The 25,541-nt window shown below is 42.0% G+C and overlaps 1 protein-coding gene, 1 non-coding gene and 1 pseudogene across 2 annotated transcripts; 1 reads left to right on the top strand and 2 right to left on the bottom strand.

Moving 5' to 3' along the window:
* Positions 1-893: 893 nt before the first annotated feature.
* On the bottom strand, positions 894-1,021 carry LOC118968098 (U2 spliceosomal RNA; annotated as a pseudogene).
* Positions 1,022-1,554: 533 nt separating this feature from the next.
* On the top strand, positions 1,555-1,745 carry LOC118968096 (U2 spliceosomal RNA). Its single transcript, XR_005055447.1, has one exon. It is a non-coding gene; the product is annotated as a U2 spliceosomal RNA (small nuclear RNA).
* Positions 1,746-12,439: 10,694 nt separating this feature from the next.
* On the bottom strand, positions 12,440-13,844 carry LOC108409392 (olfactory receptor 5B21-like). Its single transcript, XM_017679956.3, has one exon. The coding sequence runs from the start codon at positions 13,834-13,836 to the stop codon at positions 12,754-12,756; it is 1,083 nt and encodes a 360-aa protein (XP_017535445.2). The 5' UTR covers positions 13,837-13,844; the 3' UTR covers positions 12,440-12,753.
* Between the last annotated feature and the right edge of the window lie 11,697 nt (positions 13,845-25,541).

Here is a 25,541-nt window from a genome sequence, read left to right as displayed (position 1 = left end):
CTATCAGTAGGCATCCACCAGAATGACTAAGAATCAAAATTCTGAGCATGCCAAGATGTTGGCTAGGATAGTTGCATTGAAAATCCTCCTATGTCATTGGTGGAAGTGCATATTAGTACAGCCACTTTGAAACAGTTTGGCATTAAAGACACTCAAACCCTCTTACCTAGCAATTTCACTCCCAGCAATGCATACTCACATGCATCAAGAAACATTTATAAAAATGTTTTTAACAGCATGATTCATAAATGGTAACTGTAAACGAACCATTTAACCCCATTTCAACATCCATAAAAAAAAGAAAAGTGGCTTTACTCTCAATTTCTTACAGTTCCCTCTATTCAAGAACATGTCCCCCAGAGATGGGGCTGGGCAGGACTCTCATGCAAATAGAACTCCAGAGTGTCCCGTCTCATCCTGGATTTCTTGAGGTGCATTTGCACATTAGGCCCCCCCTTTTGCCCACTACACCCCAATTAGTAAATGAACACTTCTCTGAAATTTCTTACTGGAGAAACAGGCATAACTGGTCAATATTATAAAAAATAACCACTTAAGGTCTTATTTGGTTCTTAGGGCTTACAGCAAATTAAGAAACATTTAAGAAAAAATCTTGGTAAGAACAGTAAGAGACTGTGGCTTTTGAACCATGACCTGCTCAGCCTGAAGAAAACTCCATCCCAGTCACCCCATAAAGGACAGAATGCTCCCTCTTTCCCTTGTGCCCTGTCCAGGGCATTGATATCTCCCCAAGGGAAACAGACACCAGAATTTCTCATCCACACCAGCTATTTGTTGCAGAGGCTAAATTCCCAGCAAGTGCAGCTGACTTTGTCTTTTCCTTCTTTTCATAATGTCCTTTGATGCACAAGTTTTTTTTTATTCCCCCCTGGAGAGGTTGCACCATTCCAGGAAGTACTGCAATACCAGGTCAATGCGTGGAGTGGACAGAACAAGCTCCTATTCCATCTCCCTGCTCCAAAAATCCATTTAATATATTGTCCTTGGATAGAGGACGTATCTTTATTTCAGGTGCCACCTGCTGAAAACATGGGCGGGCCTCACTTCCAAACTGTTTGTAGGGCAACCTTGGGTTTGGCAGTGAATTTTTAGAAAGGACACCAAAAGCATGAGCAAAAAATAAATTTCTTAGTTTAGGTTGCCATAACAAAATACCATAGACCAGTTGGCTTAAACAATAGAAATTTCTCTTCTGGAGGCTGGAATTCCAAGGTGAGTGCCAGCTTGGCTAACTTCTGCTGAGGGCTCTCTTCCTGGCCTGTGGAGGGCTGCCTTCTCCCTGTGTCCTCATAGAGAGGACAGAAGGGGAAGGCAGGCAAACTGTCCTGCATTTCTTCTTACAAGGACACTAACCCCACTTGAGGGTCCTTGTCTCATGACCTCATCTAGATCTCATTATCTCCTAAGGGCCCCATCTACCAATGACATCACACTAGGAGTTAGGGCCTCAACATACGAATTTTGCAGAGGGTGGTGGGAAACTTAGTTTATAGTATAGGTAAATTAGACTTCATCAAAATAAAAAACTTGTGCATTGCTTCTTGGCCTTTTGGCTAAGATCAAGTGTAGTATCTGTTCTTATCAGTTTAATATCTGATACGTCCTCTATCCGAGGACAATATATTAAATGGATTTTTGGAGCAGGGAGATGGAATAGGAGCTTGTTCTGTCCACTCCACGCATTGACCTGGTATTGCAGTACTTCCTGGAATGGTGCAACCTCTCCAGGGGGGAATAAAAAAAAAACTTGTGCATCAAAGGACATTATGAAAAGAAGGAAAAGACAACTTATTGAATAGGAGAAATATTTGAAAATCACATCTGTTAAAGGACATATCTAGAATATAAAAAGAGCACAAGTCAATAATAAAAACAGAAATAATTAATAATGGGCATTCAATTGGAATATATATTTTCTCCAAAGAAGATATACAAATGGTCAATAAACACATGAAAAGATGATTGACATGTTTACTCATCAGGAAAATGCAAATCAAAATCACAATGAGATATCACTTCACATTCCCTATGATGTTTATAATAATAAAAGATAGTAAGTGTTGGTGAGGATTTGAGGAAATTGGAATCCTCATATATTCATTTCCACTGCTGGTGGGAATGTAGAATGATGCAGACACTTTGGAAAATGCTGGCAGTTCCTCAAAAGGTTAAACAAAGAGTTTCTGTATGACACAGCAATTCCACTCCTAGAGAATTGAAAATATGTGTTCATTCATGTGTACATGAATCTTCATAACAACATTATTCATAACAGTTAAAAGGTAGAAACAATCCAATGTCCAACAACTGATGAATAGATGGATAAAATGTGCTATAGTCATACAGTGGGTATTATTGAGCCTTAAAAAAGGAATGTAGTACTGATGAACCTTGAAAACATATGCTAGTGAAAGAAGCCAGTCATAAAGGACCGCGTATTTTGTGATTCCGTTTGTATGGAATGTCCAGGCAAATCTGTTGAGACAGAACGTAGATTAAGTGAATGAAGTAGTTTTGTAAACTGTTCGAAGCGAATAGTCGAATCCGAGGATGGGAGGTGAGGGGCCATGGGAACTGATTTGTAGCCAAGTAGGACAGTTTGTGGGTAACCTGGAGACCTACTACTTGAGTTTGGCATCTGAAGGTGGGCAGTGGGGAGGCAGCTCAGGGACTGAGCCCTTAATCTGCGGGGTCTGTGCTCACTCTGCTTAATCTCAGAATTGAATTGAACTGCAGGACACCCAGCTGGTGTCACAGAGAATTGGTTGGTGCGGGGAAGAAACCTCAAAAATCTGGTGTCAGAACTGTTGGGAGTTTGGTAGTTGTGTGAGAGTAAAGGTGAAACAGGAACCAGAGAAGTGTGCGTGGGATTGTGTTTTATTTTTGTCCTTAGGGGCATTGTGAATTATATCTCAACAAAGCTGTTACAAATAAAATTGTCATACTAGTTTATACTTAGAGATGTGAAGATAGGTGGGGGTGAACCAAAAATTAACCAAAATTCAGGTAATCATTAACTTCTGTACGACCGGCCCTTTTGTAAATTCTATTTGCACATCTCTAAAATTCCTTCCGATACCAAATTTGGCTTTTCTATTTCAGTAGACAAATAAGTATTTTAAGATTCTTCCTGGCACTACTGTCTGCCAGCCATTAGTTTCATTTTAGCAGGGTTGCCATCTAAATATGGCAATGTTTGTGTAATTAGTTGAACATTTTATCACATACTTGCCCTTATTTATGAAAGAATTGTGGAAAATAGAAAAATAAACTGCTGATGTTAATGATTTTACAACAGAGGCACAAGGAAGGTATCATTGGTAGGCCAAAAACATTAAATCTGATGCTTATTGAATTGAAGCAAGCCTGACAGCTGTGTTCAGTTATGAAGGAAAACAACACGATTTAAAACACATGTACAAAATGCTGGGCTACCTTGCCCAGGTCTGTGACTAAAAGGTAGGGTGTAGCGGTGGAATGAATGTGTGGATCTTTACAATTAGAGTATTATTTTGATTCATTGACTTTTTTCCAGATAGTTTATTTTCTTTTTTACCCGGTGATCTGTCCCCATTCAAACTAGACCTCTTGGCAGCCGTGCCTCAGGGTACGGTTGTTGTATCAAGTACAGATACCCAAAGAGTCCGTCCCTGGCCTTTGAGGTTTAAAATATGTTTTGGAAATTCAAGGCACAGATAAAACTTTTGTGATAAAAAGCGTTTGAACTTCAAAAGCCAGAACCATCTGTAACCCAGGGCGTAAACTCATGCCTTAACCACAGGCATATAAGAATACGTGATCAGTCAGAGCCAGTTTTTCTGGGGTCTTGCTTGTTTCTTAGGCTAGATAAAAATTCCCTAGGCTTATAGAGTGAAGAGAGTCAGAGCAGGAGTGAGCCCAGAGGCTGGTGAATCCCTAGGAAGGAGTCCTGTGGCCCAGTGTCTAGAGCTTCTGCACCTCTAGAGGTGCAAGAACGATTGAGAAGAAAGGCGGCGAGTGGCTGAGACAGCTCTCCTACAGACCCAGAGTGGGGTGGGAGAGTGGGTGAAGGGGTCCCATGTCATCTGAGAGGGAAGAAGGAGTAACAGAGTCTAGGGAAGCTTTTCTTTAGAACAAAGAGTCACGCCTGTAATCTTCATGGTCCGGCGTTGGAGACCAGATGGGAATAGGATGTCACAGTAAGTGCCAGCATGGAGAGACTGAGACAGAGCATCAGGCAGTGCCTACCTATCCTGTCCTTATTCCTTGGCACTCTGGAAGCCCAGAGAAAGGGAAAGAGTGGGTGTGTCTCTGGGTGCTGTGGACTGAAGGCACTGTTCAATGGGCTGAGATTGCCCTGAATAGACAGAGAGAATGTTTTCCCATCTGGCAGTGAGGAAGAACTTGGAAAGAAACTTGCCAAGAAAAGTCACATTTCTTGTACAGGTGAGTCTGGGGCCTTAGATAAGTACCTATTCTAAATGGGTTGAAAATTAGCATCAGCTAACCTCACAGAGGGAAGTTTACAGTCCACCAAGCTGTTCACTGTCATTAGCTTGTTTACAGTTTCCCTAATCAAGGGAGAAAGACGATTGATGTTTAAATCTTTTCTTTACAAGTATTTTAAGGGCTTTGAAAAGACATCTCACAGTTACCCAATCTCCTGCTCTATCATCTGAAAGATTACTATTAGCAGATTTTCATATCCAATATTAAAATTAAGTTTTCTCTTTACCACATATCATTTCAACTCACCTGAATGAACGATGATTTTTGAGTTGCAAAGTTATGCCAGAAAATAAAATTTGATTGTCAGTATTTAAAGTGTAATCTATTTTTAAGGATTTAAATGGTCATGTATACAGTGCATAAGATTCACCTATAAAATCAAATTAAGCATTTATATCATATTTGAGACTTTATGATTCTTTTTAGCTCTCTAAATTGTATCCTCTCCTTTCCTCCTTTCCTTCCAAACAAATAAAACATGTATGTATAAAGTTCAATTTTCGGACATTCCTTTTTCCAAAACTTTTTCCAGGAAAGCATTTCTAGGAAAGGCAAGGATTGTCTGAATGGGAAAATAACTTACCTACCCATTAGATATTTAGAATATCTAAATAAAAATGATCAAGACACTGAAGCTTCCAACAGTTTATCTGTTTTTATTGTGGCCTTTGGCCCATCCAGTTGCAGTATGAATCATACGGGTAAGTTTATTGGAGTCAGTTCATTTATTGCCTTGGGCCAAAGGCATGGTAGAGAGGAAATAGCACTAGATTTTGAGTCTAAATATCTGCTTTTGGTTACAGTTTTCCGCCATCTTTATGGTATTCAACTTTATCTATGTGTTTATATATTTTAAAGATTTGTTAAAAGTATATATTTTTAAATGTTATAAAATTGTGAAATACATAATACATGCAAAAGTGTATAAAACCTGTACAATTTAAAGAATATTACTAAAGTAAACACCCACGTGTGCACCATCTGCCTTAGAAACAGGACATTACAAGTATCTTTAACATGCTTATGAATCACCTGGGGGTTGTGTTAAAATGCAGATTCTGACTGGAGAACCAAGATGGCGGCGTGAGTAGAGCAGCGGAAATCTCCTCCCAAAACCATATATATTTTTGAAAATACAACAAATACAACTATTCCTAAAAGAGAGACCAGAAGACACAGAACAACAGCCAGACCACATCCACATGTGTGAGAGCCCAGAGCCTGGTGAAGGGGGTAAGATAGAAGCCGCGGCCTGGCAGGACCCAAGTGCCCCTCACCCCAGCTCCCGGCGGGAGGAGAGGAGTCAGAGCCGGGAGGGAGAGGGAGCCCAGGACTGCTAAATAGCCAGCCCTAGCCATCCGCACCAGAGCGCAGACACAGTGAGTGCATGCATGGGGTGCTGGAAACTAGGGAAACAGGACGGTAAGACCTGTGAGCGGGTCCCAAAGCCGGCGCCCAGGGACAAAGAAAAGCGAGTGCTTTTTGAAAGTCTTAAAGGGACAGGGACCCCACAGCTGGATGGAAGTGCCCTGGGACACTTAGCCCAGCAGCTGGGAATCACAGGGTACTCTGGGCACCCAAACCCCTGTAGTGCAGTGCGGAGGCCCCTCACCGCGATAAACAGCCTCCCGCCTGTTCCCCCTCCGACACGGCTCTGCCATATTGGAGCAGCAGCCTGAGGCAGGCCACGCCCACAGCAACTGCAGCGCCAAACTCCATTAGGGCCAGGCAATATCAGGAGCCCCGTCTGCACGCAGCTGCCCAGCACAAGCCGCTAGAGGCCGCTGTTCTCCCAGGAGAGGAAGGCCACAAACTGGCAAGAAGGGACTTTCTCTTACCCAACACATGCACCCAGCTCCCCACAAATATATCTATCGCCACGAAAAGGCAGAAGAAATTGATACAGACCAAGATCACAGAGGCAAACCCTGAGAAGGAGATAGACCTAACCAGTCTTCCTGAAAAAGAATTAAAAATAAAGCTCATAACCATGATGATGGATCTGCAGAGAAATATGCAAGAGCTAAGGGATGATGTCCAGAAGGAGATCACAGAAATGAAACAATCTCTGGAAGGATTTATAAGCAGAATGGCTAAAATGCAAGAGGCCGTTGATGGAATAGAAACCAGAGAACAGGAATGCATAGAAACTGATGCAGAGAGAGATAAAAGGATCTCCAGGAATGAAATAATATTAAGAGAACTGTGTGACCAATACAAAAGGAACAATATCTGCATTATAGGGGTACCAGAAGAAGAACAGAGAAAGAAAGGGATAGAAAGTGTATTTGAAGAAATAATTGCTGAAAACTTCCCCAAACTGGGGGAGGAAATAATTGATCAGACCATGGAAGTGTACAGAACTCCCAACAGAAAGGACCCAAGGAGGACAACACCTTAGACACATAATAATTAAAATGGCAAAGATCAAGGACAAGGACAGAGTTTTAAAGGCAGCTAGAGAGAGGAAAAAGGTCACCTACAAAGGAAAACCCATCAGGCTATCAGACTTCTCAACAGAAACCTTACAGGCCAGAAGAGAATGGCATGATATATTTAATGCAATGAAAGAGAAGGGCCTTGAGCCAAGAATACTGTATCCAGCACGACTATCATTTAAATATGAAGGAGGGATTAAACAATTCCCAGACAAGCAAAAGTTGAGGGAATTTGCCTCCCACAAACCACCTCTACAGGGTATTTTAGAGGGACTGTTCTAGATGGGACCACTCCTAAGACTAAATAGATGTCACCAGAGAAAATAAAATCACAGCAAAGAAAGCAGACCAACCAAATACTAACTGAAGGCAAAAAATAAAATCAACTACCCACAAAAGCAGTTAAAGGAAGCACAAAAGAGCACAGAATTAAACAACCAACATATAAAGAATGGAGGAGGAGGAATAAGAAGGGAGAAAAATAAAGAATGACCAGACAGTGTTTAAAATAGCTCAATAAGTGAGTTAAGTTAGACAGTAAGATACTAAAGAAGCTAACCTTGAACCTTTGGCAACCACGAATCTAAAGCCTGCAATGGCAACAAGTACATATCTTTGAGTAATCACCCTAAATGTAAATGGACTGAATGCACCAATCAAAAGACACAAAATAATAGAATGGATAAAAAAGCAAGACACATCTCTATGCTGCTTACAAGAGACTCACCTCAAACCCAAAGACTATAGGAACAAAGAAAGACTAAAGGAACAAAACAGCAGCAGAATCATAGAACCTAAGACTGGACTAACAGTTACCAAAGGGAAAGGGACTGGGGAGAAAGGGAGGGAAGGGAGGGATAAGGGTGAGGAAAAGAAAGGGGGCATTACGATTAGCATGTATAATGTGAGGGGGGGCATGGAGAGGGCTGTGCAACACAGAGAAGACAAGTAGTGATTCTACAGCATCTTACTACGCTGATGGACAGTGACTGTAATGGGGATTGTGGGGGGGATTTGGTGAAGGGGGGACCCTAGTAAACATATTATTCTTCATATAATTGTAGATTAATGACAACAAAATAAATAAATAAATTAATAATAAAAAAAATGCAGATTCTAGTCCAGTAGGCATGGTGAGGAGCCTGAGTTACTGTGTTTCTAAGCAGCTCCCAGCTGGTGCTGGTGATCCACAGGCCACACAGTGAGTAGCGAGATCTAAGAAGGCTCCCATGTACTTCTCTCTAATTTCACCCGCCCTTTTCCACCATGAGAAGTAGGCGCTATCCCTGATTTTGTATCACTTATTCTTTGCTTTATTTAAAATAGTTTACCATCTGTGAATTCATTTCTAAACATTATAATTGTTTAGTTTGGCCTGTTTTAAAATTTTATACAAGTGCGATAATACTGTTTACATTCTCCTGTTCATTCCATATATCACTCAACCTTGTGGCTTAGAGACACATTCATGTTGATGCTTAGACCTGTAGGACACTTATTTTTGCTGCTGGCTTGTGTCTATTGCCCTATTTTATTAATTCATTTCTGCTGTTGACAGACATTTGTGTTGTTTCCACATTTCTGCGATGACAAACCATGCTGCTATAAGCATGATGCAAGTGTGCATTAGGACTAGATGGAATACCTCCTCGCAGAGCGCTGGATCATAGTGTATACACGTTCTCAACTTTTTAGTTCAGCGTCACATCATTGTCAAGAGTAGTTGGTCCAGTTCACAGACAGCCATGACTAAAGTGTGGATGGTCTGATTTTAAACCTTTGCCGTTTTGGAGGCTATAATGTACCTGAGGTTTTAGTTTTCATTTCCCTAATAGCCAATGAAGTTTTCAAATGTCGGTTGGCCAAGCAAGCCTTGCATGTCTTATTAAATGTTAGAACTTGGGTGAGTTGATTAACTTGTGAGTTGGGTGAGTTGCTTAAGTTAAAATAACTTATCTTCTTCGTCAGTGAAAGGAGGATAGCAACATATACCTCACAAAATATTGCCTTTTAGAGGGAAGGACCTGCCACTGCCAAAATGATACTTACCTAGCTTACTTTTAGATGCCGCTTTGACCGGTATTGCTGTTAAGGGTAGGTCACTGGGGGACACATCTCCGAATGATACAGTGATCAATGCAGGGATGATGGGGGTGCATGGACAGGCAGCCTGGGAGAAAGGTGAGGGCTGGATCAGCGTGTCAAAAGCGAAGCAAAGCATTGTCTGATTGAAGGTAACTAACAGCTTTAGTAAACAAACCCCAAATTTCAGCGGCTTAACAAAGTAGAGTTTATCTCTTGTTCTTGTGTTCCCAGTTAGGAGGCAGCTTTTTTCCACTAATTTAGGAAACCAGGATCCTTCTTGCTGGCTCTGCCATGCCCTGGGGACTTTGAAATCCTCTGCTTTCTGCTGGTTTCAGAGAAATAGAGTCAAGAGGTCCTAATGCCCACCCACTTCTTAAAAGTCTATGACTCAAAGTGAAATTTTCTGATCACATTCCTCTGGCAAGTCCTAGTCACATGGCCACATCTGCAGGCAAGGAGGCCTTAGAAATGTAGTCCTGGGTTGGGCTGCCACCTGCCAGTAACGACAGGACGTTATAGAAGGGAAGCCACAGTCATACAGTGTTAATCCACGATAGTGACATCCCCTCCCCCCCATTGTTAAGACAAACTCAGGTGGCTTTGCCGTCCTGTTATTCCAACCCCACTTGGGCACCACGATGCCCCTGTTCCTGTTGATTCTCCTCTTAATGCTCTTTTTAATGTATATCGCACACAATGCTGAAAAAGGGTCAGAGAAGAAGACTCCAAGTTTGCTCACTTCTTGGCTTTTGCCATGCTTTTCCCTCCGTCGGGAACACTTTCCCAGACTAAACAGTGAGCTCTAGGAGGAGAATTGCAAACCCTGCTCACGCTTGAACTTGAGCTAGATTGAGGTATGTGGATCCTATGTCTCAAACTTTAACGTGCACACCAGTCATCTGGGGATCCTGTTAAATGCACATTGGATTTCAGTCAGTCTGTGTGTGCGGGTGCCCAGATTTCACATTCTCAAAAAGCTCTCAAGCGATGACAGTGCCACTGGTCCAAGGAAAAGAAGCATGTAGGTGCCTGTGCATTCATTTATTGCACAGACCTCTACCAAGTGCCTGCAGTGCACTGGGCACTGTTCTAGACATTGAGGATACAACAGTGAATGGGACCAGATGATTTTGCCACTCCTCAGATCAAAAGTCTATAAATATTTGCTCAACGTGTCCATCGTTGAGGTGGAAAGCAACTGATACTCTATTCATTAAAATTGTACGATTGAGCCCTATCATATGCACACTTAACTTTTCTATTTTTTTTTGACTTTCATGTTTTCAGAATGCTTTTTTTTGGTATGTGTATGGTTTCTTATTCTCTCTTCAGCAGTGTATGTGTTTGTGTGTGTACCAACTCGGGTGATCCATGAGACAGTTTAACTTAGATAAGAGCACTCTTAGTAAATACCACCATGTTGTGCTTTATTTAGTTTTAGAATTTGAGGTAACTGTGACCTCCAGCTTCAGGCTACTGTCCACTAGCTGATCTCAGAGTTAGTTTTATGGCTTGTCATGGCACCATGCAACTCAAGTGTGTGATCCCCAAAAATACTCAACAGAGATACTTCAGCTCAGGCAAGGAATGTTTTAAAATTTCCACCCAAAAAAACAGTCCACCTCAATTATGTAGAAACATGAGTTAACCAGGACCTTATTTTTTATTTATTCTAGCAATATTTTAGAACCCCTTACCGATGATGGTCTAACCAACTGCTCAATTAGAGTCAGAGGCAAAGCGATGTTTTTACTAAATCCCATTTAGCTTTTCTCTCTCTTGATTAAAAAGAAGACATTTCCCAGGCTCCTTTGCAGCCAGAAGACTGGCTACAGGCTAATGGCATATAGATTGAAGTGATGTGAGCCAACTTTAGGCCAGGTAATTAAACACACTCTATCAGACCTTCTTGATTATTTCCCCCACCATTAAAATCTTGGCAAGCATAGGTTGAGATGGTGACGTTGTAAGATGACAGGGACCCAGAAACTGATGGATGACAAAAATTGCCCTGGGGAGTCACCTAATTTGTTTCAACTTTAATGTAGGTTATATTTTGTGGTATTAACTATGGACATTATTGGGTTTATTTGTTCCTAGCACAAGCTATCTGACTATTAATCCAGGCATGGCCTACCCCAATGTGTTGCATCTATTTGCCTTATAAATATTTTTCCAGGTGAATGAATTAGGTTATTTTTTACTAAGTCTCTTTACCATAACAAAGAGTCCTGACCTTAATTGCAGACATGCATTAAAATGTAGTTTATATGTTGAAGGAATGTGGAGTGAGGAATTTAGTAAATATTGGCTTAATGAAAGAAGATAAAAGTGAGAATTTTTCACACTCGGCTTCCAGGAAAGGATTTCTTTAATTATTTGTTCTTAGAATAAAGTATCAAAATTAAAACATGCTCATTAAAAAAGTTTTGGTTAATTTTTGGGAAAAATAGAAAAACATTTTTCGCATTGTGCTGCCACTCTCATATAACCATCATTTACATTTTTGTGTGTTCTTCCCAGGCTTTTTGTCTCTCCTTTTTCTTGCATTGTTGCAGTCACACTGGAGGTTCTGGCCTGCTGTTTTCCATGTTATTAGGTAGTCTGCATAAGCATACTTTTTGGTGGTTACATTATAATCCATCTAGGGGATGAATGATTCAACCCTTTTCCTCCTTCAAACATTAAGGTTGCTGCTAATTTTTTTGTTTTCCAAAAAAATGCTGTTATAAACCTGTTCATATAGTAAGAGTTTATGTATTTAGAACAATTTCCCTTAAGGGAGATCTGAAAAAAAGCCTTTTTAATGATCTCAGACCAAAAATCTCAGGCCGAAGCTGACTCCACTTGGGTCAGGTCTTCCGCGTGCCTTCTGGTCCAGCGTCCCACTCTGAGTTACGTCAAGTTCAGCTTCACTCGTGTAATTCTCTGAAACACACATCCTCACCATATTACCTGTCTATTTAATAATGTTCAGGCCAAATATAATTTTTAAACATCAGTCTCCTAAAGCACAGTATCTATTATAATGCTGTATCTGTAAATGCCCACATACACACGCACCCTTGAGAATGATGAGACAGGTACATACATCTGGTTCGGAAACAGATAACAAGGAAAGGTCTCTCCTGATCCTGAGGTTTCCTTTAGTGGGACAGCTAAACAAACTCAGCAGAAGCAAGAAATGAGGACACATCTATCCTGGTCGTCTTGCTTTTTGGATGTAACCCCATGCCCTTGCAGCCTATGCCCACTCCACTGAACCAGTGGTGAAAGAGAAATGATTGTGCTGCCCCTTGTCTGGTGTTTCTTGCAAGTTATGGTGACCTAGCTGTCAATAAAAGACTTAACTTGTGGCTGTGATGTAATTGAAATACCTCCAGTTTAGGTGTGGAAGTCCTGATGTTGAATGCTCACTCTCTCACTAAGTGGGCGGCTTTAGGTAATTAGCTTATTTTAACCAAGTCACGTATCCTTCATTTGTAAAACAATATCATCATAACAGAGACTGCCTCACAATACATTGGTAAAGATTCAGTATGATAACGGCTAAGAAGATGCTTTAAAAACTGCAAAGCTCTCTACAAAGTACGATATTCGTTGTTTCTTCCCTATGTCTTCCACCTTGTTCAAAACCAGGGTTGTTTTCCATTAGATCAGTTCCAAATGTGGTTTGGAAGATGCTATGCCTTCTTCATTCCAAAAAGCACCCTTGCAGGGTTCAGCAGGGAAAGATGCTAACCTGGAGCTTCCTCTGCAGGGCATCCTTCACCTCCTTGTTACGGAAGCTATAGATGAAGGGATTGAGCATGGGAATTATGATGGTGTAGAAGACGGACACCACCTGGCCATTGGTATCACCAGAGGATCTGTGAGGCTGGACATAGGTGAAAACCACGGTGCCATAGAAAATGGCAATGGCCAGAAAGTGGGAGGCACACGTGGAGAGGGCCTTCTCCCGCCCAGCTGTGGAGCCCATCCTCCCAATGGCCAGCAAGACCAAGCTGTAGGAGGTGAGGATGATTGCAGCAGGCAGAAGGGTGACCAGAGCAGAGAAGACATAGAGGACCCCCCTTGCTGTGGCTGTGTGGGCACAAGCCAGGCGGAGAAGGGGTGGGATGTCACAGAAGTAGTGTGTTACCTGGTTGGGCCCACAGAATGGCAGGGCAAAGACATTCCCAGTCTGGATAGCAGAGTTGGCGCCACCGAATGCATAGGAAGCAGCTGCCAGCTGGAGACAGGTCCCCTTGGTCATGACAGAGCCGTAATGGAGGGGTCGGCAGATGGCCATGAAGCGGTCGTACGCCATGGAGGCCAGCAGGAAGCTCTCCGCTGTCACATGTAGCACAAAGAAGCTCAGCTGGGCCACACAGCCCTCGAAAGAGATGGACTTGTCTGAGGCCAGAAAGTCGACCAAGAGCTTGGGTGTGACCACAGAAGAGTAACAAATATCAAGAAAGGAGAGGACACTGAGGAAGAAGTACATGGGGCTGTGGAGATGGGAGTCTGCGAAGATGAGGGCCATCATTCCCAGGTTGCCTGCCACTGTCACAGCATAGATGAGCAGGAAGGCTCCGAACAGAAGCACCTGGAGGTCTGGATAATTGGAGAATCCCAGCAAGATGAACTGGGTCACTGGTGTGTGATTGCCCCTGGCAAGGGCTAGTTCTCCAGGTGTCATCTGCAGAGGTGACAATGGATAACCACTCAAACTCTTCCCCAAGCATGCCCACCACTGTATGTAGTACAGTGAGAGCCCCAAGTGAGCATAAGGCTGCTTCTCCAGGAAGCTAACGGGAAGCATCGGGCCGTAGTGCAAAGACGTGGGCTGTGAGGCCACACAGACCCGTCTTAATTCTGACAATGGCACTGACTAACTGCACTAGTTGTGTATATCCGGATAAACTATATCTGGAAGTCTTAGTTTCCTCCTCTGCAACATGAAGAAAATGTGCCTACTTCTCAGGGTTGTTGTGTATCTGAATGAAAAAACGAATGTAAAATCTCTGGATGTCTGGGACACAGTAGGTGATCAATGAATGTGAGCCTCTTTCCCAGTCTCTTGAGCCTGTATCTACAAATATGCTTATGATTCTATTTGACAATGAGTTCATCCTTTAAAAAATATTTTCAAAATATTTACTAAATTATATATTTAAAATATTTTTAAAAATTTCATCCTTTAAAAAATCAAAAGATATAATTCACAGAGCACAGAATTCACCACTTCCAAGTATATAATTCAGTGGTTGGTGGTACACCCACAGGGTTGTGTGGTCATCCCCACTATTTACCTGTGGGACATTTTTGTCCCCCCGGAGTGTTAGAAGTCACTCCGCATTGTCTCTTTCCTGCCACCCCTGGAAACCATTCATCTGCTTTCTGTCTCTATGGATTTGCCTAATCTGGACCTTTCATATAAGTGGATTCATACAATATACAGCCTTTTGTGTCTGGCTTCTTTCATTTAATGTTTTCAAGTTTCATCCGTGTTGTAGTGTGTATCAATAATCAATCTGTCTTGCATTTAAACACCCTTCAGGATGTTTCCTCCTCTATCACAGTTTTGTCTCTGAGTATCTATTGAGTTCAATGTCATCCGGGAGACTGTCAGCTTGGAAATGGTGTTTTATGCTTGCTTGACTGTCCTCCAAGATGTTTATCCATAGAGGACTGGAAATGCTCAGAGTCCTTTCCTTCTTCCCCACACTTCCTCTCTCTCCGGCCCTTTATTCCTCTCCTCTTTGAGGGTCTGGGCTACATCCTGAAATCAGTCCTAGGAAAACCTTACCACCCACTTCATCCATGTCAAACAGTTTACGTGGACAACAAGGAGGAAATGTGGTGCCACTTTGCAGAAGAATATAGAACAGTCTCACCTTTGTTCTTACATGCTGCAGCAGGTACAGGCGATGGCCAGAAAGAGCACTGGCTGGACAGGATAGAGAACTGCTTTCTAGTTCTGTCTCTGTTGCCTTGGACAATTCTCCTTTCTCTGGGCCTCTGATTCCTCATTGCCAAAGTCAAGGTTTGGTACAAAGTCAAATCTGAGGTCACACCTTGTCCTGACAGTCTGACAGTGAATGCATCTTCCCTGAACTTCCTGCCTGGATATGGATCTTTGTGCCAGCATAGCCCCGGGCAATGCAGAAGAATCCATGTGAATTTGTCTCCAAAGAGGATACTCTATACTTGATCGTAACGTAATTCTAAGAGGGTCTGTCCAGCTCACAAGGATCTTTTTAAGTATCTTGGCCACTCTAGCAGTGATCCCTAGCAAATACTTTGTACATGAAGTAGAAAGTTCTGAGAAACCTTGTTAACATAAAGGAATGAATGGGACTATAAGAAGTTGTGTTGTGGTGATGCCATTCAATTCATTGAACAACTTCTTCGTTAATGCCAAGAATCACATAGTGATGTCTCATCAAAAATTTTTTAATGTTCTATCATCTCTCAATTTGAAAAGAGCCTCCCTTTATTTTGTTGAAAGGTTTCTATCTGACTTAAAAAGGATTTTATAGGCAGTCATTAAAGTCATTTACTTTTTCAACACCTGTTTTAAGAAATTATCTCTTGGGGTGGTATCCTGGAAGTTTTATACGCAGGCAAAATGCCTTGCACTAAGATTCAGGATTGGTTAGGAGCATGCATTTCTTTTCAAGAGTGGGAAAAAGGCACTTGTGAAGGGAGGGATGAGAAAGTGGCATAGAACTTGCATCACAGATGTGTTTTCAAAGACACTGGTTTTAAGAAAGATTAGCTACGAACGTTGAGGTTCTGGAAGTTGGTTCTCTTTACAATTGTTTTGCCTATGAACCCCTTCACCCTCAGGGGTACACCACCCCCTAGTTTGAGACTGTGGCCTTAGAAGAACCGGTGTAGGACAATTCAATGGAACACCCCACGCTCTTCACAGACCAACCTTCTGTTTGTTATAAAGGTCAGAATATACAACCCCAAAAGTCAGGGTCCTGGTGTGGAGGCAGAATCCTCTCACCTGATCCTCTCTTGAAATGTAACCCAGCAAAGTCAACTCCTGGGAAAGCTACAGAAAGGAGGCATGGGGCTAGGCCTTGAATGAAGAAGGTGGGGCTTGGTAGAGGTGGGGAAGTGGCATTAACGACTCAAGAAACACGTACTAGGCAAAAGGTGTATTGGAAAGAGGAGACTTGGAAGAGTTACTTGACCTGTTTGAGCCTCAGTTTCTGAGTGGACTGAAAGGTGTCAGTGGACTTAGCGCATTCTGGATGCGGGTAGGCTCAGGGTTACATTAACTTCCCTCCCACCACAAGTTAGATGATGAACAAGTGGTGGATGGGGAGCTGGAAGAGACTGGACAGGATCCCCGAATGCAGTGGGATCTCAGGAAACGCTTAAGGACTGACAGAGTAGGGGATGCGGTGCGTGCAAATTCTGGAGGAGAGGAATGGGAAGAGAACAGGCAGCCTCAGCTTCCTGAATCGGGTCTGGTGGAATTCCGACAGACAAATACCGACCTTAGCAGCCAGCGCTCCCCTGCCTGATGCACCCTCAGTGGAGGTGCAGGGTCCTCTCAGTCCAGCCACGTGGGGTGGTTCTGGGACTCCCTTCACTCCAGCCTGTGTCTTTCAGGGTCCCCCCCCTGGAGCTGCTTCTGGGATGGCCACACATCCAGACAGGCTGACACGGCACACAGCTCAGGCAAACAGAATGTGGTGCTCAGGACCGAAGCTGTGCACACATCCTGGTCCTGCCAGAGTTTATAAAATCAGCTCCATCCCCTCCAGATCCCGGGTGGCTTTGGAGGCTCCGAGCTCTGGGGCGGTCCTTGAAACTCACCCCCCATATGCTCTCCTGGGGTCCGGGAGGGTTCAGGCCTCAGGGAGGAAGAGATTATCCCCTTGTGGATTTTGGTCACTGCTTTGGTCTCGAGGCAGAGGGAGGTGGGGTCTCCTTGAGGAGTCGGAGCTTATGGGTCGGCGCTTCCCAGCAGGACGACAGCAGGAGCCGCTAGGAGTCTGTCTCCTTCCTGGGTCCTGAAGCCTGGATGAAGAGAAGTCATCCTTTCCCTTGGGAGCTCACAGGGGCCTGGGGGGCAGTTTGCCCAGCTGTTCTACTAAATGGCTCAGAGACCTCTGCTGGACACTGAGGGTCCGTCCTGGGCCTTAATACTGTCAGACAAATTGGTGATGCTGCGCTCCACGGAGTGTGGGCCGAGGGCGAGGCAGGGCTGGGAGCAGGTTCCCTTCCTAGCTGTTTCTGGGTCCCAGCCGAGGTGGAGCACCGGGGCAGCGGGGGGATTCTGAGGCCTGACCCTCTCTGCAAAGCAATCCTGGCTTCGGCCGCCAGGGAATCATCTGAGGAGGCACAGGGGGCTTTGTTAATGGAATGAGTAGTTTACTCATATTAGCAATTAAAAAAATTTCTATTTTCAGAAACAAAGCTAACTTCTAAGCACAGGAAATGCTGATGGGCGTAAGGAGACTCATGCACGGGGAGGGAAGCCGCAGACTGATCATCTCCCAGTTGTGGCTCTTCCCCTCCTTTTCCTCTGTGGGCGTGTTGGGGGATGAGGGTGGTGGGGGGCCAGCCTCCTCCCTGGGCCGTGTGGTGGCTGACACGGCTCCCCTGAGATTGCGCCATGCGGGGCTCAGCGGGGGCCACCCGCGCAGGTGCGGTGGTTGTGGTTTGTGAATAGCAGATTGCTTGAGCTAAAGAAAACTACGGAGGGTTCAGCTCAGTGGGGCTGTCTGCTGCGGCGTGACGGGGCAGAGGTGCCTCTCTGCGTCCGGACCAGGAAGCCCAGGAACATGCTTAGGGCACCAACAAAGTACAGGCATCAGCATTTAAAAAGAAGGCATATTTTAAAAAAGACATGGGGATTTTCCTTGAAAGAGTCTGGGTACATGGGGGAAAATATAAAGGACAGTTAGGAGACAATTGCCAAGATCAGAATATGAATCTTGGATTAGATAGTAACATTGTATCAGTGCTGAATGCCCCAGTTTGGATAACTGTACTGGTTATGGGGCAGAATGCCTTATTCTTAGGAACTGCTCACTGAAGTGGTTGGTGATCAATGGTTTGAACAAATTGTCATATATGTATGGATATTTTATGTCTGTGGAAACAGGGTAAAATGTAAATAATTGGCAACTCTAAATAAAGGGTATGTAGAATTCCTGTGTTATTCTGGCAACTTTAGCAGTTATATTAAAATACATTATAAATATAAAATAAATTATGTGAGAACAGAAAGGTAAAAAGAAAAACATAATCTGGGTGGAAGGAGGGGTGAGGGTAGAGATGAAGCAAGAATGAATGGGCTGTAAGTTGGTAATTGTTGAAGCTGAATGATAAGTATATGGGAATTAATTTATTATGCTGTCTACTCTGTATATATTTGAATTTTCTAATAATATTAAAAAGCATTGAAGCATCACAGCAAAAGCAAAACTTCCTTGCAACTCCTTATGTTTAGTTTATAGTTCAAAATTCGTCTGTGGAATGGCTTGCACCATAATTTTTCAGCATTTATCTTACAGGAAACAAAACTGGTATTCAAAGAAAGGAAGTGGCTTAGCCAGGGTCATGCAGCTAATTAGTCCTAGACTGGAAATGTTAACCCGTGTCCTCTGGGTCACAGTCTATGAATTTTTACAATGTGCCTTCAGCCTCATACATGGGATCTGGTCAATAATTTGGGATTAATCAGTGCATAGAACTTTCCATCTTGCCCTAACAAGATGCTTCAGTAATTTACTGCTTTACTTTTTGGGAAAATTTTTTTTATAAATTGAAAACACAGAGATGAATATAATAAACACTCATACATCCAACACTTTGACTTAATAAATATAAATGTGTTTGCTACATATGCTTCAGATGTTTTTAAAAGATGTAACAGAAATCATACATCAAAGGTCATTGAAATCCCCATGTATTCTACCCCAGACCCAAGCCTCTCTCTCTCTCCTTAGAGATAACCATTATCATAAATTTGGCTTATAGCCTTTTTAAAGCTGTGATTCTCATATAAGTATAAAACAAACACATATCAAAAAGTTTGTTCCATTTATCAATGAGGAAAATAGTAAGATGTTAGGATCATTTCTGAGGGCATATGAGAAGATGGGAATTTATAGGCAATAAACTTAATAAAATGAATAAAAGAAACTTGATTAACTTAATTAAAGCAGGTCAGAGGAAGATTTCTGAGTCAGCTACCTAAGTGATTATTGTGCTTCTGGCAATAAACTGTGAACTTTGGGGCTATAATAAATATCTGTCTTTTTTACGAGACAATATTTGCATTTCTACTGGACAAAGTTCTGTAAGTTAACATGTAACTTCACTAAGTATAGAACTTTTAATCAGTAGTAAACAGTGAGTCAAACCAGGTACATTTTCCTAACTTGTCTAACAATGTTCAATGTGAGATTAAAAGGACATGCACTTACTTTTCCCCATCATTTCCAAGTTTTGGATGATTTTTCTCAGCAAGTCTATATTTCTATATTTTACTGCAGATTTGAATCCATAAATAATAACAGCAGCTACTACTTATTGAGCATTAGTTTGTGCCAGGCACTGTTTTAAGGGTTTTACATGTATTAAATCCATTTAGTCCCTCAACACCAATATTAGGTACTACTATTATTCTCATTTTACAGATGAGAAAACTGAGGCACAGAAGTTAAGTAAACTCCCTAGTGTTATACAGCTAGAAGGTGGCACAACTATGATTCAATCCCAGGCTGTTTGGTGTCACACTGCACACTCCATTTTGCACTTGGCTGTTTTGCCTTTAATATTGTATTTGGAGACCTCTCCAGGATGATAGTATAGTTATAGGTCGTTCACTTTGGCTACACTCTTACTATACAGTGTTCCAGTGCATTACTAAATGGCAGCTAACTTACCTGCTCCTGCATTGGTGAACATGGAAGCTGTTTCCAGAGCTTCATTATTACAGGGTGCTGTGTGTGTCCTTGGATATAATCGTGCATGTGTGTGAGAGTCTGTCTAAGTTAATCACCTCAAAATGAAATTTTTATCCTGTACTTTGGAGGGATCAGGTGGATCCTTTGGGGATCTTTCCATAGTCCCTAACAGACTCCAAGATGGGCACAGACACAGCTCACAGAAGGAGGAGGATTTCCTCCTTTTCCAGAGATGAGTGACAGAGACTGCAAAGGCAGCCCGAGGCAGGCATTTGTATCTGAAGAACCTGAGTCTGAAAGAGGAGTAACAATTTACTTAATCCTTTAATAGGAGAACTCCTGCACATCCACTGGGATGACTGCTATACAGTGACCTCTGAAAATAACAGGCGCTGGTGAGGATGTGGACAAATTGGAACCTTGGTGCGTTGCTGGTGGGAATGTGAAATGGTGCAGCTGCTGTGGAAAACAGTATGGCAGCTCCTCAAAAGTTAAGCAGAGAATCACCATGTGATCCGACAACCCCACCAGCAGGTGTGTGCCCAGGAGACTTGAAAGTTACTACAGACTGCATGGATTAAACAATAGACACTTATTTTCTCACAGTTCTGGAGGGTAGGAGTCCAAGATCAAGCTGTTGGCAGGTTTGCTTAATCTCTGAGGTTTCTTTCCCTGGTCTGTCAGTGGCCATCTTCTCCCTGTGTCTTCATGTGGCCTTTCCTCCATGTGTCTGTAATCCTTATTTCCTCATCTCATAATGACCTCAGTCATATTGGATTAGGACCACACACAAGACTTCATTTTACCTTAATGACCTCTTTAAATGATTTATTTCCAAATACAGGTCCTTGGAGGTTGGAATTTCACCATATGAGTTTTAAGGAGGACATAATTCATACCATAATACAGGGACTCATGCATACTTGTAAACCATGTTCCTTGCACACCATGGTACTTGTAAGCCAATGTTTTGCAGTCTTATTTGCAATGACCAAAAGGTGGGAAAAAACCAAATGTCCACCAACGGATGAATGGATAAACGTAAGGGGGTATATTCATACAGTGGAATATTATTCAGTTAGTAAAAGGAATGGAATTCTGATACATGGTGCAATATGAATAATCCTTAGAAACTTTATGCTAAGTAAAATAAACCAGACAAAAAAAGGACAAATATTGTATGATACCACATATATGAGGTACCTAGAACAAGCAAATACATAGATATAAAAGTAGAATGCAGGTTACATGGGTGCGGGGGAGGAGAAAAGGGGAACAGTTATTTAATGAGCACAGAATTTCTGTTTGGGATGATGAAAAGGTTCTGGAAATGGACAGTGGTGATGGTTGCACAACATTCTGAATGTATTTAATGCCACTAGATTGTGCAGTTAAAAATGGCTAACACGATACATTTCATGTTATGTTTATTTCACCACAACAAAATAAAGGAGACAGGAGGGTGACAGTATCTGACTTCAGGGTTGTTGAGCTAAATTATATGCTCAGTAAATTGTAGCTGCAACTTGTTTCTTCCTCTTCTTCACTCTCAGTTCTTTCACCGTCTTCTGCATCCTGTTAACTTCCAAGTTCAGGGACTGTATGGTTTGTATTGTATGCTCCCTAAATCATATGTTAGAGCCTTAACCCCACAGTGTGACTGTGTTTAGAGATGGGACTTGGGGGAAGTCATTAAGATGAAATGAAGTCATATTGGCCCTAATCTGATAGGACTGGTATTTTTAGAAGAAGAGGAAGAGACAGTAGAGATCTCTTTCTCCATGTACACACAGGAAAGAGACTGTGTAAGAACCAGCAAGCAAGTGGCTGTCTGCGGCCAGGAAGCAAGGCCGCAGCAGAAGCCAATATTGATGGCACCTTGATCTTAGACATCTAGCTTCCAGAGCTGTGAGAAAACAAATTCCTATTGTTTAACCCACTCAGTCTGTGGCATTTTGTGATGGTAACCCTAGTGAACTGACACGGAGTCTGAGGGCTAGGTCGCCTGGATAACTGTCCACTAGACTTTGGCATTACTTTCCAGCCTACCATCATTTCTAGTCCCACCAGCTGGCTGCCTTTCTCAGCCTGGGTTTTTTGCTCTGCCATTCCTGGGTGGGTGTTAGAGTGCTCAAACTGATCTTCATATTAGCCACTGGAAAACATGACTGGAAGGATAATCTGCTATAAAAGCAAATTACTTTGTGGGTTTCCGAGACAAATATGAATTTTATTTGGAATGTCTGTGTGACTGCTCTCTCTTCACAGACAGTGATAACAAGTGCGGACTGGAAATGATACGGATCTAGGAATGGAGGTGCAGACATGGATTGTGTACATTGTTCAAATAGCATAAGTCTAAAGGAATCAATCTACATGGAAGTGAAGAGTAGGTGGGAAAGAAATAAGTGGAGAGAGTATGGCTTTTGCAGTGAAATAGGTTAAGACGATCTGGCTTCAACACTTTTACAAATTTTATGACCTTAGTTAAGTCAGCTAATCTGAGGTTTTCCCTTTGCAAAATGGAGGTCAATCACTTACCCCAAAGTGTGATTGTAAAGATTCACATAAGAGCATGGTTGCAAAGCATTGATAAAGTCTAATTGCTTTTCTTTATTGAAATACTATGAATCAAGCAGCTGTTTTCTTATAAACCCATAGAATGTAAAATAAAGGGGAGAAAAGACCAATATTTTCCAAGGGATAAAGATAGCAAAAAGAGTAAGGACATGTGAGGAGATGGCAAATTTATTGGAAAGTAAGAAGAGAATGGGGAAGGAGGAGGGGAATAAAGGGGCACAAAAATTCTCAGTCATAATATAATTTTCTATTATCTTGAATATCTTTTCTTCATTACATGTTCAAATCTTACTTAAATATAAATACCTACTGTTTACTCATCACACATGTCTGTAGACATTCATTTATTAACTCACTTAGATATCAATGGGATACCTACCATGTGCATGGTTCCTTTGTCTTAAATATCTAAAGGAAGCAGGAATATGTACCTGGTAGGAGCTGAATACAGAGGATTCTAGCAACTAATCAAATTAACATGTGCAGTTGCATGATATTGAAAATTAATCAGAGATAAAACTTGCAATTTTGCTGAGATGTGAATTCAAACCACCTGCACTGTCCCACTGGTGTTTGGAGTGAGTTATTTTCTTAGTGAGTGAATTTAGCTGAAGCCCTAACATTTGCCTCTCAGTGTGCCTTTGTTGAATACACATTTTTAAAAGGAAATTATATGCTCCAGTGACATTTCCAGTAGTGCGAATTGGATACTTTTCCAGAAATATCACTCAATAATAAAAAATGTCTAGCCAAGTGCCATGTTTTCTAAAACTCAGTCCTGACTTTTGTGAAGTTTGCAAGTTACTTGTAATATTTACTTAATATTTTAAAAAGCCAACTCAAAAATGAACTAAATCTAGACCTACCTCAAGAAAAAATTCCCTAAAATCTGTGGATTTAATGTAACAGTGTTTTTAATGCATGTTAAGAGAAACATATAACTATTAAAATAAATTTGTTAAATTGTGTTTCAGTAAAATCCTGTGGGCTACATTAACACAGTCCTGGAAATTACTTAAAGCAGGTTTAAATCTTGGTTCTGATATTTATAAGTGGGGTAGTCTAGGATAAATTACATAATCTCTATGACTCCCAGTTTCCTCATCTGTAAAGCAGGGTTGAAAATCCCTACCTCACAAGGAATATTGAGAGATCCAAATGTGATACAGCACATATAGTATGTACGTTAGCTCAGTGCCTGGTACATAGGAAGCTTCCAATTAATGACATCTTATATCAATTATGGGTTGCAATTTAGATTTACCAATTGCTGAATATAGCTTTATCATCCTGGAAACAAAGACAAAAAGAGTTAATTATTTGATTCCATTCTAGTAGAATAGATTTTCCTTGTGGTATTAAATACAGGCATCTCCAAGGAGTGTCAGAAATCCAATAAGCAGCCTGCTGAGGATTCATAAATGGCTGCTTGGTAAAAAGCAGTTGGAATGAAGAAGGATAAGGTGAATCTGTGGTAGAATTGGAACAAGATGTCACATCTAGACTCTGAGTGGCCAGTGGGAAGAACAAGCCTGGAGGAAGCGCTGTCCAGTCACCATGGTGCTGAAACAGAGTGCTAGTTGAAGCAATTTTGTCTGAACATGTCTTCTCTGCTTCCCAGCGATCCTATCTCAGATACACCTCCTCTTTTCCACCTTTCTCACAGTCTGTCGCCTCAACCTTCCACCTACGTGTACCTTCCTCACTCAGTGCTCCACATCTCACCCCATCTTCTCTTCCAGCCAGCTGATTGCTGACCTTCCAGCAAATAATGCTCATGGCTGCCAGCACATGCTTCATTCCTAGGATAGTGCTGAGTGTGGGAAGTAGCTGGAATGAGCTTGGAGGGCTGATGACTACACAACACTTCCTCCCTCAGTCATAAATAGCCCCCAGTGTTAATGTGGCTGGATCACAGCTTAGGACTGAAGATGTTGAGGATGACAGCTTTCAGGAACATGGTTATAGCTGCCTCTCCTTCTGTGCTAAACTCTTCAGCTTTATCTCCCACGTCTCTCAGTATGGACTGACCCTGTGCTCCATCCAGTTGGGTCTTTTCATATAATACCCTGCTGTAATTCCTGTTTTCTTGTTCTGTAAGCTTATGATGGCCAGCTTCCCCCCTGACCCCACCACCCCACAGTCAAGATTTATCTTTCCCAATTTAAACTTTCAATTTAAACTTTCCTTCCTCCTAACCACCTTAACTGAAAGCGAGATTTCTTTCTGCTGGAATCCTCCAGCATTTTTCATCTTGGATATGCCGCTTAATCCTTGGTTATAAACCGCCTTAAGCTCATTTTGAACATCATTAACTGTGTGACAGTTTTGCCTCTACAGCCAACTATAGGCACCTTGGAAGACAGGGAACAAGGTGTTTGCATATTTTGTATTCCATATAGTTCCAGACACATAGCAGGATACAGAGTGGTGCTGAATAAATATTCATTGACTCAATAATAGAAGGAAATGATTGAAAGGAACAGAAAAGTGAACAGTAAATTGACTAATAGCATCTCAGGAAAGGCACAAGACTAGAGAATTGGGTAGGCTTTTACTTTTCTCCTGATTAGGTCCAAAAGGATGATTGGGGATTGGACAGGGAGAAACTGGTTGGAGCTGGGGCAGAGCAGGCTACAGGAGGATGTATGGATGCAGATGCAAGTGTATCTCAGCCTAAAATTTTAGAGTTTCAAGGAATTCAATTCAATCTATTCTAATTAAACTGTCTTAGAAATTTAGAGAAATGTAGAGTCTCAGGGTGGAAGGGACATCAGCGTCATTCTAAAAGCAATGGCTGTGACCAATGATTCACCTTTTCAACATTCCTTCCTATCAGGTGGGCATCAAACCTTTGTTTAGATACCTCTAGTACTGAGGACTTCACTAGCTTTAGAGACAATATATTCAAAGGAATGGAATTCAGTTTGGCTCAGTTCAACGATTTAAAAAATTTGAAAATCTTATAAATACTAGCATTTTGGTAGGTGCTCCTGCTGGGAAG

The sequence above is a fragment of the Manis javanica genome, chromosome 11 (assembly GCF_040802235.1).
Source record: "Manis javanica isolate MJ-LG chromosome 11, MJ_LKY, whole genome shotgun sequence".
Classification (NCBI taxonomy): domain Eukaryota; kingdom Metazoa; phylum Chordata; class Mammalia; order Pholidota; family Manidae; genus Manis; species Manis javanica.
The sequence above is the reverse complement of the archived record's forward strand: the minus strand, read 5'-3'. Positions and strand labels throughout refer to the sequence as shown.